Raw genomic sequence first — 19,311 nt, 5'->3', positions numbered from 1 at the left:
GAGTTTATTAATAAGTCGGAGCCGCTGATGTGGCTAGTAAGTTCGATAAGTTCGAAAGGCTCAAGCAGCCTGCAGGGCAGCACAAGGTGGCAGCCTGCAGGGCAGCACAAGGTGGCAGCCTGCAGGGCAGCACACAAGGTGGCAGCCTGCAGGGCAGCAGCACACAAGGTGGCAGCCTGCAGGGCAGCACACAAGGTGGCAGCCTGCAGGGCAGCACAAGGTGGCAGCCTGCAGGGCAGCACAAGGTGGCAGCCTGCAGGGCAGCACAAGGTGGCAGCCTGCAGGGCAGCACAAGGTGGCAGCCTGCAGGGCAGCACACAAGGTGGCAGCCTGCAGGGCAGCACAAGGTGGCAGCCTGCAGGGCAGCACAAGGTGGCAGCCTGCAGGGCAGCACAAGGTGGCAGCCTGCAGGGCAGCACAAGGTGGCAGTCTGCAGGGCAGCACGAGGTGGCAGCCTGCAGGGCAGCACACAAGGTGGCAGCCTGCAGGGCAGCACAAGGTGGCAGCCTGCAGGGCAGCACAAGGTGGCAGCCTGCAGGGCAGCACAAGGTGGCAGCCTGCAGGGCAGCACAAGGTGGCAGCCTGCAGGGCAGCACAAGGTGGCAGCCTGCAGGGCAGCACGAGGTGGCAGCCTGCAGGGCAGCACGAGGTGGCAGCCTGCAGGGCAGCACACGAGGTGGCAGCCTGCAGCATTTTGCAGCAGACAGATATCCGGTTATCCCGATTACCGACTTTCCCAAAATTCCAAGGGGGAGCTAAGCTAAGGGGAGGGGCTGGGTGGGGAGGGAAGGGCTGGGTGGGGAGGGGAAGGTGGGGAGGGGCTGGGTGGGGGGTGGGAGGGGTGGGGCTGGGTGGGGAGGGGCTGGTCACCCCGTGGTGCCCTTATAAAACTCAACGTTTAACCTACTCACGCCGGCTTGTGCCCGCCCTCACAGTCGGACATATTTGCGGAATACACCACGTGGTGCCGCCGTTGACCCTGGCCATTGACTGAGCAACCCAACGTTCCTACCAGCTCCCTCCGCAGGAATGTGTTATCTAAATATGTCAACATAGATAACATTGGTTACTTCCCTCCCCTTGGCATAAGAAAACATAAGAAGTGTTCAATTCGATTTCCCTAGGTTCGTAGAGTCAGGCGAAGGCACCTTGCAGATTCCTCGTGTTCACTGCTATTGCCCAGGGTTCACCGGAGATAAGACACCTTGAGACATCTTAGGGTTCAGTGTTTTGTCTGAGGCACACAGAATTAGGTCGAGGCACTATTTTAATTCCTAGGGGTAAAATATGAATGCCGAAACTCAGAGAGTCAGCACGGAGAGCAGTATAACCATAGGACACCAACTAGTTTTCCATAACTCATGTAATACACGTTATACAAATAATGAACTGATATATTTCCTCTGTGTGTCTATGTTATGTCTCTCTCTCTGTGTGTGTCTCTGTGTTGTCTCTTTCTGCTTGTGTGTCTGTGTGTCTGTGTTTTGTCTCTCTCAAATGTAGTTCTACCTGAAGACGACTGCTTGTGTTGCAATCGAAAAGTAGTATTCTATTATTTAATTTATTTTCTTTCTACGTGACTTTATCGAAATAACCAAAGAGTAATGCCTGCAGTCACGAAAGTTTCAAATCAAGTTTGATATATTTTATTGAGATTCAAACCAAGGATGTCTGGGTTGCTGGCTAAATTCCTCTGAACCCTGAGCTGTATTGTTATCTGCAATCTGATATTATTGACGGTCACAGTACGTGTAACAAGTGCTGCAATTTATTAGTAAGACCATGCTATTTAGTTGGAATTAATAATAATCGTTGTGTGTTTTGGTTTAACAATTTTTTTTTTAAAGAGCAAATTCTTTGAAATACACAGCGACAATAACGATGTCGATGTCATTTACACGTTGAATCGAAGTGCAGTGCCTCCACATGTTTCCATCTAATTCACGTGTAACCGTAAATGAAACACGACACGCATAAGATGTGTTGCGGCACGGTATTATCGCCTTGTGTTGGGAGATGCAATAAAGATGAACATTCAAAAAAAGTTAAATCTGAAAAGCATTGAAGTGACTTACATTTTCTGCATTTGAACCTCTTCCATTAACACGATGCGCTCCATGTGGATTGAATGAATTGTGTTTAGGAGAGCACGGCTGAGATTATGTAGAGAGCCAGTTCATCAGGCTACCCTGAATTTCAACACTGCGGTCACCAAATCGCTTATACATTTATAATATAATAATCACATTGTAAATGTAATGCTTTGGTACTCTTCTGATATGCCATTATTAAAATTCTGGTCTTCATTCACTTCATCCTTTGCCTCCATCTCATTATCCCTTTTGCATTGTGCCGCGCTCTCTCCCACCTTCTATTGTTACCAATTTCTCTCACTCATCCTCTCTCTCTCTCTCTATTCCTCTGTTTCCATCTCCATCTCTCTCCCCCGCCCTCCCTCCCTCCTCCCCTCCCCCTCTCTCTGATGCCCCCCCCCCTCTCCCAGCCTCTCACCCGGGGTAGCTTTGTAATCAGTGTGGCCATGTGATGCATGTCGACTGGGTGCTGAATAGCAAGAGAGGAGGGAATTTTTGTTCCAGCTACCCCAGAGTGATCGCGCGGGCTGACCAAAGGGGGACGCGAGAGAAAGACTTAAAACCCGGGACCATCCATTGACGTTCGGGATTTCAGAACCAAAAAAAAAAATATCATTCGGATTAAGGGAACGAAATAAATCTAGCGAGCAAACACAAGCTACCGCTCTCCCCGAGCAGTGTGTTTACGACGATGCACTGCTGGATTTAAAATCAATCGGTGCTCCTCCTGCGAGTTTTTTTTGTTGTTGTTGCAGAAAACCGTGAGGATTTAAATTGAAGCACTATTGAAGATCTGTGAACGGAATGACGAGCGACCACACAGGGCTCAATGCCAGGCCACCAGCGAGTGCAATAAGAAGACCGCTGTAATTTGATTTGTTTTGATTTTTTTTCTCTCTCTCTCTATTCCATCCACCTCCCGCGGTAGCAAAAAAAAACCAACAACAACAACAACAACAGCCCCGTTTGCCACATTTCTTAGTTGCTTGCTCGACCGCCCAGCGCAAATACGCGCGAAGTAAAACGAAGCGAGCGGTCACTCTCCGTCGTCTGCGAGCGGCGCACGCGGAGCTCTCTGCTCTCTCGCGCCGCTAGGACGTCGGGAGGAACGCGACAGAGAAAGAAGGCGAGGCGACAAAATGCACGCCTGGTGATTGGGGACGAGAAATAAATGTGGCGTGGGCCAACCATGGCTGGATGGCAGTCCCCTATCCGCATGAAGGTCAGTGGGTTATTTGTTACGTTCCTACGCATCACACGGCGCTGCCGTGAGCACAGATGTGTGTGTGTGTGTTACTAATGCATCTGTTCGCAGCAGATGGCACTTCCATGCCAGTGTCACGCTGAAAGCATTTCGAAAAGAAATTCACCCGGTGGATTTTTGAAAATGTAGAATAATTTTTTGTCTCGTGTTCGCCTTAATACATTTGTTTTAAATCGAGAAACGGGGGAGCTCAGTGGTGTAGATTGTGGGGACAAAATACCTCTGAAATGGATGGGCGTTTAAAAAAAAAAATCTATAAATATGTGTTTACAATGTTGCATGTGTGGATTTTAAAAGCTCGCGCAGAAACGACATTAGAAGAGTTAAAGATGCATCGGTAAATATATGCATCACTTTTATGTGTCTGAAATCAATGTTTTACCAGGATTTACATTGCACACTATGACCAGGGTAATGCATCGACGTACCTTGAGCGTGTTCATAGATCTTATTTGTGATCACCGCATTAATTATTGACTGCTGTGGTGTAAAATATTATAGTGTAGGGATAATAGGGTCTTGGTTTAATCATTTACTCATTTGTAGCAATACGAGGGTGAATCAATTACGGTAATGCTTGTTCAGTGTGTATGGTTTCTTTGAAAGATTGTGCTAAATGTGTGTTTGTAATAAAAAAAAATAGTGCATTGTCTAAGGTGTATGCCAAGTTTGATATGAGGTAATGGTTGATCTATTCATGCAGCACTATTAACGCTGCCTGTTATTCCCAGTGTTGTTGCATGCCAAGCCGATTATAGCTGGAACTGCCTTTTGTATTTAGTTTGTTGTCGTTCCCCCGCACCTCCGATTAGCACGGTTGGCTACGTACGGTGCGAAAGAAGTTCACCGGTTGGCTTGGAATTTCCGTACGCGTGTTCGAGCACTGTATGACAATGACGCTGAGTAAGGCATTACTGAGTGTTGAGGGGTATTTATTGACGGAACTCACATTGCCTATGGTCGTCCTACTCCCCAAATGTTGTTGCCCTTTCAGGAAGCTATTGATAATTAATGTGAACGCATTGAGGAGGGCAGGGGCAGGGATGGCCAGGGGCCAGCACGTTTGCTCAGAGACATCTGGACGTGACCACTGGCACTCTTGCTCTTTATAAAGTAGTGGCTTGTTTGTCTGCCTTCGCATCTGCTAATACCTGCGTGCACTGCGATGGGTGACCTTTTGAGTTTAGTTAAATTTAACATTTTTACAGAGAAATATAACGGTGTCGGTGCAGTCCTGCAATTTCTTGCTCACGTCACTGCTGGTGGAAGGGGCTTCACTATAGGGAGCTCCATAGATCCCCTCTACATGGTGCTTTGGTCTACTCTTCCACACTAGCCATATTTATTTGGAAGAGGTGGGAATACCCACGTTTTACGCCACCACACACGACCTACCAATCAACTAACTGCGGTGCACCCATTTACACTGCTGTGTTGACATGTACGTTAAACTTATTTTGCACCGTACATAACCAACCATGCTAATCGGAGATGCGGGAGAAGGACGGCAAACTAAACACAAAACGCAGTTCTAAATAAATTAGTTTTCAATCTAGGTCTAAAAGCGTATAGCTCCAGTGGCTTCCGAACGTCGGACGGAAGAGCGTCCCAGACATCCGCAGAAAGCGCATCCAAGACCGAATCAGTTGGAGGGGGTGGGTTCAAGAAACTTGCCCCGTCGTTTCAACGGCCGTGCGAGGAGATCGAATCGAATGGGCGACCCGATGCATTGTGATTCCTGTGTGCTAAACCATTACCCCACTGTAGCAGCCCTGCAGGGAGTGCGCTTGGGCTGTAATGATGGAGACGCGTGCCTTGTGCGGCCCTTGCCTCGGTGTGATATCCCGACGAATGCATTGGCGCTTGCATAAAATGTACATGGGGAATTCCCATATCGTGAAATAAAAAAAAGTTGTGGCAGTGGGTTTTTTGGAAAGGAAGTGTATACCAAAGGAGAATATTTTAATTAAAAATTAATACATTCATGGTCTCATTCACATTTAAACTATTAAGCTATTGTCAGAAGTTTAAATTCGGTTTGATCATAATAATTTAGTTGAATTCTTAAGCCAACCGTTGGGAATTTTTAATATCTTATTACTATACAATTAACCATGATCATTTTACATGTAAATTACATTTGGAATAAAACTGTAGATCTTTGCCAGTGCTTACTGTGGAGGGAAAACAGGTGTGGGTGTACGTGGGTGCATGCATGATGCGTCTGTGAATCCTTCCTGACGCTTTCATTATAGAATTCTATTGTCTCACACTTCCCTTGTGATATGCAATTACTCATGTGAGACACGAGCGCCAGGAGGTGTGAGTGTCATGTTTTTTTTTGTTTCTGTCTAAAAACAGAGGGTGCAGAAAATATCCAGGAATATGTACAGTAGGCCAGCCCAGTAATGAGGCCTATTTCCCAACGTTTATGACATTACATGACCCTTTTGGTGGTAGAGAGCGGCCTGGGCTGCCATACATTACTGCCGCTGCCTTACAGCGGAATGAGACCTCAGGGGTATCCTGGGAGACTCGTGAATAATGAGCCCTGGCCGAATGCTCGCAAGCAGATTAATGTCCCCGTTTTCTGCCTTTGATATTAAATTTTCCGTGCAGCATCGGTTGCTCTCGCAGGAAGCCTCTTCCTTCACTTCCAATGAGCTGGGTGTGAGATGACACGATTGAGTCCGAGATGCCCTTTTCCCCAATGTGTACTTTTTCTTGTGGTCTTCAACAAAAAAATATATTCAGCGGTGTAAACCATTCTGGATGACACACCGAAGCCAATGCACATGCATCCTCCACAGGCAAGACATGTCTGCCTCTGTAGGTTTGAGGCAGAGTGGTTTCTAGACCATTGCATATAGCTATCGCAGTCTCAAATGCAACAAAATGCATGAGCATTTTACGAATTCGACATTTGTATTATTTCTGATGCTGCAACGTTAAGTTATTACTTATGCACACGTGCAATATATGGATCGCCCCATGTCCATAACTCTGTCTCCTCAAATATACCACTAAAATAAGGTTATATCTTTGTTTCTGAGAGAGCGGATATATATGAATATGTGTTGGTAAAGATTGATCATGTGTGCCTTTGCATACAATGTGCTGGTTTACATTAGTTAATTTTGGTGTCCTCTCAACTCAAAATACAGATGCAATTCTATCCCGTGCAATCATAATTTTTTTGCGCAACGCGTGCTGGTCAAAACTGTACCCAAAACGTAGAATCGTCATCTACACTGAAAATGGATTGGCATTAATAAGTATCCATGAATAATTAGTAAGGACAATGGATTACTGAGTGTTCGGATTCAATGAGAGCTAATGTCCTTGACCTAGATGTGTTGCATCTGAACATTGTACGAAAATGTGTTCCTCTCTCTTTTTTCAATTAAAAGTGAATTTATTGCCCCTGAATGCATCATTAGTATTTCTAATTTGACTCTGGTCAAGCTTCAAGATTTATAAACCCACTTATACTGTGATGTATGCATGAGAGTATGTCGTGGAAACAATCGGATATATCATTTGAGAACAATAACGTTTTTGCACAACATTCAAAACATCCAAAAATGTAGAATCTATTTTCATCACTGTGACAGACCAAATAGTCCTCATATTCAGTGGGCTTGGTGTAAAAAAAAACCAATCCGTTAAAATATAAAATTTTATTTAGCATACATTATTTATTCGATTTGTTGCTCTTTGGTATTTAGTATTATTTAATGTTAGGTACAAAGGATATAAAGGATAACAAAAAACGGCCACTGCATCGTGCACTTTCAGATGCGCTTCTACGGCCGTCTGGAACGCTCTTCCTTCCGATATTAGGAAGTCACTGGAGCTATGACACTTTTAAATTTACATTTTAAAAACTCACTTCTTTAGAACAGCTTTTTATGTTTAGTTTGTTGTCCTTCCCTCGCACCTCCGATTAGCAGGGTTCAACATACATTCGTGCTGTAGATCCTTATCATCATTAAACAACCTGCTATTATACCATGGTATGTGCCATGAGCACCGACCAGAGAAATCCCGACAAAAAAGCACTTGCTTGTGTTTGCTCAATAATTATTTATTGATGCACAAATGCCTTGCAAGACTGAAACAATATCCGTATCTTTCTTCCATCGCAAAATAGTGAGACGACCAAGTGAGCACAATACATTGCACAGATGCGGATGTTCCATTTCTGAGCTAAAAATATTCCTGCCAATCAACTTACGGCACGGGTTCGCCGGTTAAGTTGTATTTATATGAATTACCTAGAGGTGGCAGGGTGGTCCGGAGGTTACAACACTGCAATGCCACCACTTAGGTTTCCCAAACTCGAGTCGTCGCGACCCACCACGCTGAATCTTTCCACGTTTGCCAATTTACTCCCCATTAAAATACAAATTAACTCATTCCACACTACACATTCCTGATGATGGTTCAACACGTCCGCTGTGGTGCTCGAAGCTATTAACGCTGTCTCCATCACGTGGAACACACGTGTGCACACACACACACCGAGATCTCAATCTTAATTTGAACCGGCTCGATTAACGCAAACAGTGTTAATTGCTTAGAACATCACGTGGGCTGTCTTTAACAATCATCGGGCGCGTGCAGAATGGAATACATTAATTTGTGTTTGAATGAAAGACAATTGCGAAACGCGGAAAGACGTAGCGTGTTGGGTCACAAAGTCTGGAGCTTGGAAAACCCTGGCTTTTAATCGCTTGTGATTGAACCAGGTTTTTTTCAAGTGTATTGGTCTCAGCCCAGTCACCAATAAATGCATAAAAACTAATTATTTGAAAAAATGTCCACCTAATGTAGCTAAATTCAACGTGTGATTTTTTAAAAATGAGTTTCACTGTAATGTGAGGAACATTTCTGTCTCTAGCAGGGCAGGTGGGAAAGAGGTCACTTGAAGATATTTCAGAAGCAGCTCTGTGAATCTCCTTCCACTGGTCTCTAACACGGGTGATGCTGTCTGATGGTCCTGAATGGATACCTTGTCGCATGATAGTATGCCGGTTGCACAATTTTGTTAACATTTGGAAAAAAGACAAAAACAAACACGAATAATGAATTACACTACACACAGTACAATACATAAATAACACACGAGCCATTTTAATTATGTATTTCATTTTTGGAAATGATGAATAGTTATGCTGACAATTACTGCTTATGGTCAACAAATCTTGTTTCGTGTTGCAGGTGGCTATTGTTTAATCATTAATAATGGTGACATTTACAAAGATGTGGATTTTTTTTACTTCAAAATACTCCTAGGTATGATTTACTAAATGAAGCCTTCTCAGTGTCCCAGCCTGACTTGACACAGGCACACAGTTACATTCCGCTTATACCATGGGACGCATGCATATGTGTGGCAGTGTCACTTTGAATTACTTTTAATCCTTTGTGATTCCATCAAACTGTGATGGAATCAAATATAAAATATCTATATACCGTATATATTATCTATATATAGCCAGATACTTTTTTAGAGGATATCAATGCAGTGGCACATTGCGCTGCACCTGGCAACCCGAGTTTAATTCCCGGCCAAGGTCAGTGGTGAATGATATCGAAACTGATCCTTGCCTCCATTTTACTCGCCTCCACTGATGAACCTGTGGTGATCATCGTGGTTGGATTTCGTCAAACAACGCCCATGATGGACACAACATGAGGGAGACCTTCACCCAGATGTAGAATGCCCGAGGGCTGTCAATTACTATTATTTTTTTGATTTACTCAGTGCAACGGTGGCTGAGAGAGAGAGAGAGAGGTGGACTACGATGATTATTATTATTCGAAGGGGATGCTATCATTGCAGTAGCTCCAAGCGAGTTGATGGCGATGCCACTAAAAAACGTGAGCTGTGGAATGGACTAATTATGAAATATTTTCATTGGGTCACCGAGTTGCCTCGGGGGCATTTTCATTAGGATCGAATTTGCCCTTTTAATTTTAAACCGTGGGAAGCGTCGATATATAAACCGATGGACCTCTGTTCCTAAAAGCACAAAGCCGTTTTTTTGTCACTTCTAATAGAGCTTACCGTCAAACCATGACAAATGTGCTCAAGGCTCATTTCAGATGTATATTTCTTCTCTCGTAAGGGGAGATTTGGCTTTAAAGATAATGCTAACAACTGAAGTAACCAAGTGGTAAACGTATCACTGGTTCTTATGTTTGTATTTTAAAGGTGCGCTTCTGATATCGGTTAATGAAGTGGAATATTTCTGAGCGAAAGCTTATTAATATGCAGTATGTGCACATGCACAAGAAAACATGTATTTGGCTGCACGTGCGTGTGATCTCGTGGGGTGCGGTAGCTCACAGCCAACGCCAGGGATGATGATCTGAATCGGTCCTGCGCCTCCCCTAGGTCGACACAGCCTCAAGTGAGTACCTGGTGGGATGTGTAAACATCACTACAAGGGAAACAAAGGCGACCAGTATGCTGTTGGCCACCTACATCATTCCGTGCCATGCCAGCCTTCATAGGCGCTTGCTAACAGCACGTTCCCCAACAGTATTCGGCTATATCGGGGATCTTTGCTGAGTTGTATTTGCAGTGTTTACCACTGACCCATGTTATTCCGGTGTTTTGTTTGGTTGCCTTTGTGTTCACGAGGTTACTTGCACTACTTTGCGGTTACGTTGTAGGACATTTGCAACGTGGTGAGCATTTTCTCCCAAAAATAAATTACCAGCGAAAGTGCACACCAACGCTGTTTAGATGAAACAGATGATGATTATAATTCTCCAGCCAAGCAAAACAAGGGACCTTTTAGAGAATACATTCCTGATGCATATAACCTACAAAAGTGTGTGTTTTAATCAATTATGCTTGGCTACACTGTGCCAGTTGAGTCTTTTAATGACATTTTAATATAAGCTGAGGATTATATAGGATCAAATTCATGACCCGTATATTAAACCCAAGCTACCTTTACTCTCAAATTTTATTTATGCTTTCTAATAATGGTTCTTTCTTTCATGAAGGGATAAAACGTGACATTTCTTGATTGCGGATATATATCTGGCTGGCCTGTCTTATGTGCAGGCGCACGTGTGTATATATATACAACACATTGTCTTGGAAGAATGGTGATATCTTCATTCCAAACAACACGTTGTTTATATGCTCCAATAGGGCTCTGACAGCAGCTTAGAGGCTGCTGTCAGTTGAATGTATGCACACACATGCATGCATACATTCAACACATTTTAATTTCGCATTATTTACGTGTATCCGAAGGAGCGGTGCATGATCCGTGATCAACACACGTGTGGTTGTGCATTCATCCCTTAGTCTTCCTCGACAGATATATACAAACGGACATTTGCACGAGTGATGAATGATCCTTGCGAGCACAGCGCCTGCTCCCTCCTCCCTTGGGTCACAAAGGCATTCCAACAGTTCCGCCCCCACCCCCTCTCTCTCTCTCTCTGAACAAGAATGGGGATATAAAAAAAAGAATCCCTCATTAACCAGTGGCCGGCTCCCCCCCCCCCGCCGAGACAGACCAATGCAGAGTGCCCAGGTCAGGACCGGCGGTGCGTGGCGACAGTCCCGTCCGCCCTTCCTCGCTCAAATCGATCGGGGCGAGCGGTTTTATTCTGAGATCGATGAGGCAGCCTCCGCTGCCCCCGGAGAGTGACGAGATCTCGTTATCTGGACGCCGCTGATAGTAGCGGCCGGTCCCCGCGGGATGGCGGCCACTTTATTGGGGGTAGGTTCATAGCCGCTGACCAGCGTGGCGTGTGGTATATCAGCGGCCTAACCCCGTGCCGAGGCGGTGACCTCTCTTCCCATCCACTTCCAAGCTGTTACGTCGCTCGGTGTTGGAAGATCTATGGAGAAATACTCTGCACACTGTCGTGCCCCTGTCCATGTTTATGCACATTTACTTCCCTGGTGCAATGGTTAGCACACCAGGCTTGGAATTCAGAAGGTGACCAGTTTGATTAAATCGCCCACCTCCCAGTCTCTCAGTCTCTGTCCACCCAGCAGTGTAAATGGGCAAACGCCAGTTAATTGATCGGCAGGTCACGTGTGGTGAGGTCAATTGTGGATACTTCCAAGTCTTCTGGCCAGTGTGGAAGACTAGGCCACAATATCTCTCGAAAGAGGCTCTCTAGAGCTCCCTATGGTTGAGGCCATTCTGCCAACGGTGGCGTGAGCAAGACTTTGCAGGGCTGCACCTTTTGTCGGTGACATATACAAATTTTATTACCGCAAAATGGTTTTCAAATTTAAATCTCTCGTGGCATTTTGGTGGCTGATTGGACCTTCACGCTACATCAATGCGCCGTCATCAGCTCCTGAGAGCCCCATTTAAAATCTTCAGTGGTGTGAGCAAACCATGTGCAAATAAATAAATAAACTCCAAAAGACGATATTGTCTTTTCAGACATTGGGTGTTCCTTGTGTGTCCATTGAGCTTTGTAATTTCCTAATGACTATCAATGGCTTCATATGAAACAGCTTCGCTTAAAAGAAATATTCTGTCAGTATTCAGTAACATTCTTTCATAAGAATGCAACTTTGTGACGTGAATATATCATTATCATTTCGAGGTTTATTATGAAACATTGTAAATAGTTACCATTCGCCATGAGCTATCCACTGCTGGATGAAGTCCTCCCCAAGTCATTTCCATCTCCCATGGTACCACGATTCATCTTGAGCTGATCTCATCCCTCCATCTCCTTGGTGGTGAACCTCTAAGGAGTGATCCTTCCTGGGGCTTCCATTCCATCGCCAGCCTCGACCATCGGCCACATTCACTTCTTGCGATGCGTCATGCCCAAGCCCGCTTGGTTTTATTTTAGTACACGCTTTTTATTAACTCACTGTCTGTTGTTGTTGTCGTTGTTGTATCCTCAAATCTTGCAACTCAATTTTTACTCACTTCCCAATGTGGTATCGACTGCAAACTTGGTATACTTATCTCATACTGATGACAATAAAATATTCTATCATAAAAAAGTTAAAAGCATATATTTTAAAACATTATTTGTTTATGTTATGTTTAGGCTTGGCTCTAATTGTCCACAGTAAACTGACGTTGCCTGTAAATGACCACGGTCCCTTACATTATGGCAAGCTTTGGGCCCTCTTCCTGAAGTCGTCGAGTTCTTCCATTACGAGTTCGGTACATTTCATAAAGCGTGTTTTTAAAAGTTTTTTTTTATATAAATATTACTTATTCAATGAAAATGTCGTTCCGAATGTGCATGTTCTCTCTGCTCCACGTGTTCTCCGTCTGTCTCTTCGTGCAATTCCCAGCACGCATCTCTCCTTTTATATTTGCATAATGTATACTTTACATATGTGCTAATCACACCTCCGATTAGCCCGGTTGGCTACGTGCGGTGCGAAAGAAGTTCAGTATACATACTTGGTATTTGGTAAGAAGGGAGGTTAATGTTGTATCACTAATTGTGGATTGTTTGAACGTATACTTTTCTGATGTAGACGATAACAACAAAGTACAATTTGTGTTCACAGAATAAGCGCAATCATAACTAATCAGCCTCCGTCTCTTTGAGTCACACAGATGTTACATTTTGATGGCAGAAAATACTCCAACGCTGGCTTCATTGATTTTCATGGGGGCGGATTGAATAGCATCCCTTTTTCTAAATTTCATGTTGTTTGGAATAAAGCATCCCTGTCTGTAGACCTTTGTCTTTATTCCACGAGGCAGCTTCCTCTTTCACAGTTTTTTTTGTTGCACATTCAAAGCCGTAACAATAGGTGGCATCATTAGAATGCACTCAGTTAGCTCTTTAAATAGAACGGCGCAAAATGTGTCCGAAATGCTGAAACTCATTGGCAAAGCTGTGGCGCAAAAAAATGCAACAATACCAAAACGTCCATAATAGATTTGGCTGTCGCCTGATGAAGCTAGTTGTAATTACTGGCGAAACGTCGTACAAAGATTGTAAATGTTGTGGCTTGGCTCTCCAACACACCGGTGTGCTGTACTAGTGACGAATTGGCCACGTTCTGTTTACGTGACAACCCTTACTAGTTGGCTGTGTCGGGTGGTGGTGGGTTTTAACAACACATTTATATATTTACGTGATCTAACCCCAAAAACCTCTATTATTGATGATATTAGTCGCAAACGCCTGCTACGTGTTACACCAATACTAAAATGGCTTAAATGCAATTGTATCTCATTCGCACAGTTTTGCTAAAATGTGTGACTATTGGAGTAGCACTGTTCATTAACGTAGGTGAAACATGAGCATTCTTTGTGGTTATTTTACAGCACCCTGGGAAATCGGCTTGCCATGAAGTTAGTCAAGGTGAACATTAATTCCAAGGCTCGTGCAATAGAGAGGCAATGGTGACAGAGAGAGAGACGACTACGCAGACAAAATCAATTACTTTATTTGGCCTAATTCTTAGTATAATGCATATTCAGACATCAACCTTAATATTATCTATCATGCATTATAGGTAAATTATATGAATCTCAGACATTTGCTAAATATCGATGCTGTATGATGGATAAAGGCAGTTGGCGTATTGACAATTTCATGAAGCAGTAGTCAACAGCATTGTGTTGCGCGTGATGTTTCATTGTCTGTACTGCAACACTGTGGCCCAGCAACAGAGATAATGTTCGATACACCCTGTGCATACTGCGGCAAGAAGATGACGACATCCCGATGTGCCCGAGTTAAGGAATTAACAGTGGAATTGACATTAGCCATGGGGAATCTGGTTTGTCTGGTGTGTGTTTGTCCGGTGTGTCAGTGTTTCTTAAAATGTATCTGCTTTATTGTGTGCCTATGGTCCATTCTCATGTCTGTGCAATGTATCAGTATCTGTCTGTATAGGTAGGGGAGTGGTGATGTAATAGTTCGATGCGAAGCGCTAGTTTTATTCCAGCTCACGGCCAACACGATTGATGATTATCTGAACCGGTCCTGGGCCTCCTCTAGGGCGACTCAGCTTCAAATGAGTACCTGTTGCGATTTGTAAAAATCGTCACTGGGGAGACAAAGGCGGTCAGGCGTGATGCTGGCCACCCACCCTCTCTTGTGCCATTCCCGCCTTCAAAGGTCCTCGCTAACAGCACTTGCCCCAACAGTCTGTGATGTCTATATGGGGGAGCTACGTGTTTTTCTTTGGATACATATTGCATTTTAAAGTTAAAACTATCGTGATCGCAGGAATTCATATTCTTTGGTTCTTTTGGTAAAGTTACGTAGATAGAAAAAGAATAATAAAAAATATAAAAAAATGATTCACTTTATTTTTTATGTTTCTATCGTGACTTTATCGAAAGAACCAAAGAATATTAACGCTCACTTATCCATGGGTGGACAATGGTCAATTGGGGTTGCAGAATAACCATGCTCGTGAAAAAAAACAACTATAAACATGTTCACCGGTTTCACTATTCGCTGCTCCTCACTCGTCAGCAGTGAGCGACTCGGTGTCTGTGTGTCCGAAATCGAACCCGGACTCTTCTCGCTGATGCTCGTGTGTGTTTCGTTCATGGACCATGAAATACCTCGTTGAGTAGTTCTACAATATTCCTCGAGGACCCGCGACTCTTGGCGATTTTGTTTTTGTTGCTGCCGCTGTGCTCCTGTGTGAAATAGCCGGGCATCCGTCTAAATTGGACCATCATCCGTGGAGCAAATCTAAATAAACTTAAACTCTCAGGCGCTGTGCAACCTTGCCGTCCAACCCTAACCGATGTGCCGCTGCTAGACTAAGGCTGCAGCACCTGCTGTATATATAGATGTCATTTTAACCTGCTTTGACTTGAGCCCACTTTTCATCAAAATATTGATGCGAGTGCCCAACACCCCTTTCCAACAGGCACTCTCTCCTTTCCCTCCTCCACGGCTGTTCCCTTCGGTATTGCAGCTCTAAAGTTGTGCATGATGTCTACACCTGTTTCTTAGCAGTGTGCTTCTCAATGTCATAATTTAAACATGCCAAAAAAGCATGCAATGTTTTTTTCTCTCTCCTGCATTTATAATATAGCATCACGGTTTGCCAAAGTCCATGTGTTGTCCCTACTGATGATGTCCCAATGCGATACAGGTTGGGGGGAACTACATTATCGAAATGTTTGAGGCCACCACTGTGGATGTGTGAGCAGAACAAATGGAGCCAACATGGCCATCTAAGCAGCAGACTCAAAGTCCTTTCACCAGAATCATCATCATATGCCATGGTCTGTCCACTGCTGGATGAAGGTCTCCATGCAATCTTGCCATTCCTCACAATCCGTCCGGCTCCTGCCCATGAGCTGACCTCATCACTCCATCTCTGTGTCGCTCGCATGTGCATTTGCCTCCTTTTCCTTAGCAGTCAATCGAGATGTTTTCAACGTGCGTTTATTCCCCCAATCCATGTGTTCCTCTCTCCGTCTCTCGGTGTAATTCTGATCATGCAAACGAATGCCTATCTTCAAGCTCACACGCGTCAACACGCTGTTGCTTTGCCAGCCACAGAAGCTTTCAGAGCTGTTTACGTGCGCTCCGTAGTGCCTGGGAGCCACGTTTCAATTCACAGTAGGATGCCTAACATGTGACCTCCCGGTCCTTTGTTTGTTCCCAGACAGGCTGTCTGCGAACCTTCAGTCCCCCCGCTAAGGTTGTCATCCACCCATAACCACAAGAGACTGCATGCGAATGGACATATGGCGCACGCGTATGATGTAAACCAAACAACAGACGGAACAATTGTTAACGGGGAGAGTTAAAAGCCTCCACACTGCGAACCTGTACAAAGCAAAACGTATTTTGATATATTGTTTTCGTGCAATATATCTGTTTATTTATTTATATAAAGTAGGTCGGTCACTTGTGAGATATGGATTTTTTTAATTGTTAAATTTATGTTAACGACTGTATTTCATTGAAACGTCTCTTTGGCTCTCGTGATAATACAGTATAGTTACAATATTATCAAAAAGTCATTCAAAATGTAAAGACGTTGGTTACTCGGTTGCCAAAAGTTGACAATTTGTTAACATCATGCATAGATTTATCGCAACTTATTTCTGCAGATCTCAGCATCTCGCGGGAAGGTGCTCTTCAAACATTAAAAATAAATATACAGAGGTAGCTGAGTTGGTCAAATGTCAGAGTGCTGAGTTGACACCACAGATCCTGCTGGGTTTGAATCCAGGCAGCTGCCTGTGATTAAACTGGGTTCTCAAGTGTAATAAGCTGATGGTCTCAACACAGTCACCAATGACCCACCAAAAAATATATAATCTGACTGTTAAGTGACAAACATTACTCTCATATGCAGAGTGGGTGGGAAAAGCTGCCCACGACTCTGTGGACCAGAGATCACTTGAAGGGATCTCAGTCGTAGCTCTATGATATCTGCTTCGTTGAACCGTTCTTGATTCGTAACATGATGCCGATAGCACAGATTGGGATAAAATTGGGGTGGGGCAATGCATATATATCAATATATAATTGCAATATGCAAGAGACACAACTAATAAGTAAGGGTAGAAAAACACCACGATGGATTTAATAAATAAAAACATCCTCTTTAAGAATGGTTGAACAAGTATTGAAGGTGAAATCTTCAGATAATTTGTAGTTATTTGTTAGCCTGAAAACGCTGATGCGGCGATCAGGATGAGTGTAGTGTGTTCACGGTGTGTCTAGTAAGCACGCTGAATGGCAGAATCAGCATGTACATCGTCCGTTTTACGATGGTGCCACCCTTAACTCACTGGGAGTACTAGAAATTTAATGAAGTCACTTGGGATTTATTTCTATAAAAAGCCTTCTAGTACATTCTTCACATATGCTGCACAAGCATTTCATGTTTAATGGTTTATTATGAAGTACTTATCAAACCATTTCCCCTAGTCTGTTTATTCGTGAAAATGTGCAGCAGTAATCACATCTAGTGGCAAAGTAGCACAAATGCAAAATTGCAAATTAAGAATACAATTCAGACTTTAAAGTTACAGGACATGATTTTGTTGGAGAATAACAAGTTGCATAATTTGCATTGTATTGTTTTCATACTCTACAGAAAAAAAAAACTTAATTGCTTTATTATGCACAATGACTGTTGTAGAAACGAAATAAAAGTGTCCAGCTGCAGGTTTTTATACAACTTATTTGGTGATGCTTCTGCATTGGAAGTGGCGTTCCAGGACAGATAGCAAATAAAAGCAAAAGCCCAACACAATCATGATTAATTCTGCCTTAGCAGGAAACACATATATATATGAGGCGAGTATTATAGCTCAGTGTCCTAAGACCTTTGGGAATATTTTTTTCGAGATTGCAATACGGAGGCATGTAGGAACGGAAAACGAGCCTTTGAACACAATGATCATATTAAATAGAAGAGGCAAACCTTTGACGAATGTTGTTCGTCTATAGCCATAAGGCTAACATTAAGAGATATTTCATTTATTCACAAGGAATATTTGCAAAATAAATCTTGACTCTATAGGGATATGCAATGACGGGGACCGTTTAAGTTATGCAGTAATTTATGGAGATCGTCTTTCTTTGCTCCGAGGTTTTATGGACTTTAATAGCAGTTGCGTGAAGATTGTTGAACTGATCACCGTACTATATGGAATTGCTAAATGTTCAGTTTTTCTTGCAGCGAAACGTGCACAGCTGTAACGTGAGGTCATTGATGTAGGTTAACTGCGTGATATGAGTCACATAAGTGAGTATAGGACACAGTTAAGACTGAGATAATCGAGGTGGCTCGCATTATATTATCAGAGTTGCTCATAACTTGGGTTTAAATCCATGTAGGTGCCCATGATTATAGCCATACTCTTAATTGTAGTGAGTTGTTGGTGTCACCAATGACTGCATAAAACATATATACATTTCATTTCCATTCCATTGTATGAATTCTAGTTTAGAGAATTCATATATTTTTTAGACTGTAATAGCAGAACTTGTGGAAAAGTGTGCGCACGACTGTGTAAATGACAAAAGGGCCACTTTAATATGTTTTCGAAATTTGTCCTGCAATTTCTTATTTCTTCCATGGGCTGTTCGCTGAGACACGGGCCACATTTTTATGAGATTTCTGAACGGATTCTTCGTCTCACACTGATAGGACAAATGGGTAAAAATGATTGTAGGAAAAACAAAGCCTTGCTTTGAACACTGGACAAACATTTTTACACAACACTCATTTAACAATTGCAATCGATCAATACACTCGAGGAATTTAAATAATAAAACATAAGCAAGAATGAATAAATATATTATCGGAAGAGAACATATTTGCTCTGCAGTATTTGGCTAATTGTATAAGAGTGATTTGCAACTAATGAATCTAAAAAGTCAATCAAATTGAAAAAAGTGTGGGTGTGAACATGAAATAACATGTATAAGGGTTACATAATACGAAAAAATATGTACGGAAATGTGTATCCTGTACGAGCATTGAGATCTTCCCACTTAAAAGTAGACCGTCATTTATTCTGGGTAAGGGTGGATCAGGATACGTGTATGCCATTATGACTAAAATATGGAAGTGTTGAGTTGTTGAATGACTCGATAAACTATAAGAAAACCTTGGTATAAATAGCTTTACAGATGGAACAGAAATAACCCGGTTAAACCTGAGCTCTTTACTCTTCACTAGTCACATTAATAAACATTACCAAATAAGAATAGCAGTACTGGTTGGCAGCTCTGCTTAAATCACATAGCCATTGCATAGAAGCCGTTGGTGACGAGGTACATTTTTGCGCATCATTGTTTTACTAAAATAATTTGATTACGCTCGAGTGAATATGAAGGTGAGGCCATTTTCACCAACAAATCAAAGAGGGTAATGAATAAAACGTGGTATGTGTCACTGTAATCATCGGGATTACAATTCCTATTTGCAGAGCACATTATTTATCCTAGCTATTAAATGCAAATTTAAATAAAACA

The 19,311-nt window shown here is 43.0% G+C and overlaps 1 protein-coding gene across 1 annotated transcript in view; it reads left to right on the top strand.

Moving 5' to 3' along the window:
• The first annotated feature begins 2,493 nt into the window (after window positions 1-2,493).
• The window catches only part of FRMD4A (FERM domain containing 4A), a 139,006-nt gene continuing 122,188 nt past the window's right edge, over window positions 2,494-19,311 (top strand). The window contains exon 1 of the mRNA XM_032954176.2: window positions 2,494-3,315. Within this exon, the coding sequence (XP_032810067.2) occupies window positions 3,265-3,315 (51 nt within the window). The 5' untranslated portion in view covers window positions 2,494-3,264. The remainder of the gene's footprint in view (window positions 3,316-19,311) is intronic.

This window comes from Petromyzon marinus, chromosome 14, assembly GCF_048934315.1.
Source record: "Petromyzon marinus isolate PM22_M1 ecotype Great Lakes invasive population chromosome 14, UKy_Petmar_22M1.pri1.0, whole genome shotgun sequence".
NCBI classification, from domain to species: Eukaryota; Metazoa; Chordata; class Hyperoartia; order Petromyzontiformes; family Petromyzontidae; genus Petromyzon; species Petromyzon marinus.
The sequence above is the reverse complement of the archived record's forward strand: the minus strand, read 5'-3'. Positions and strand labels throughout refer to the sequence as shown.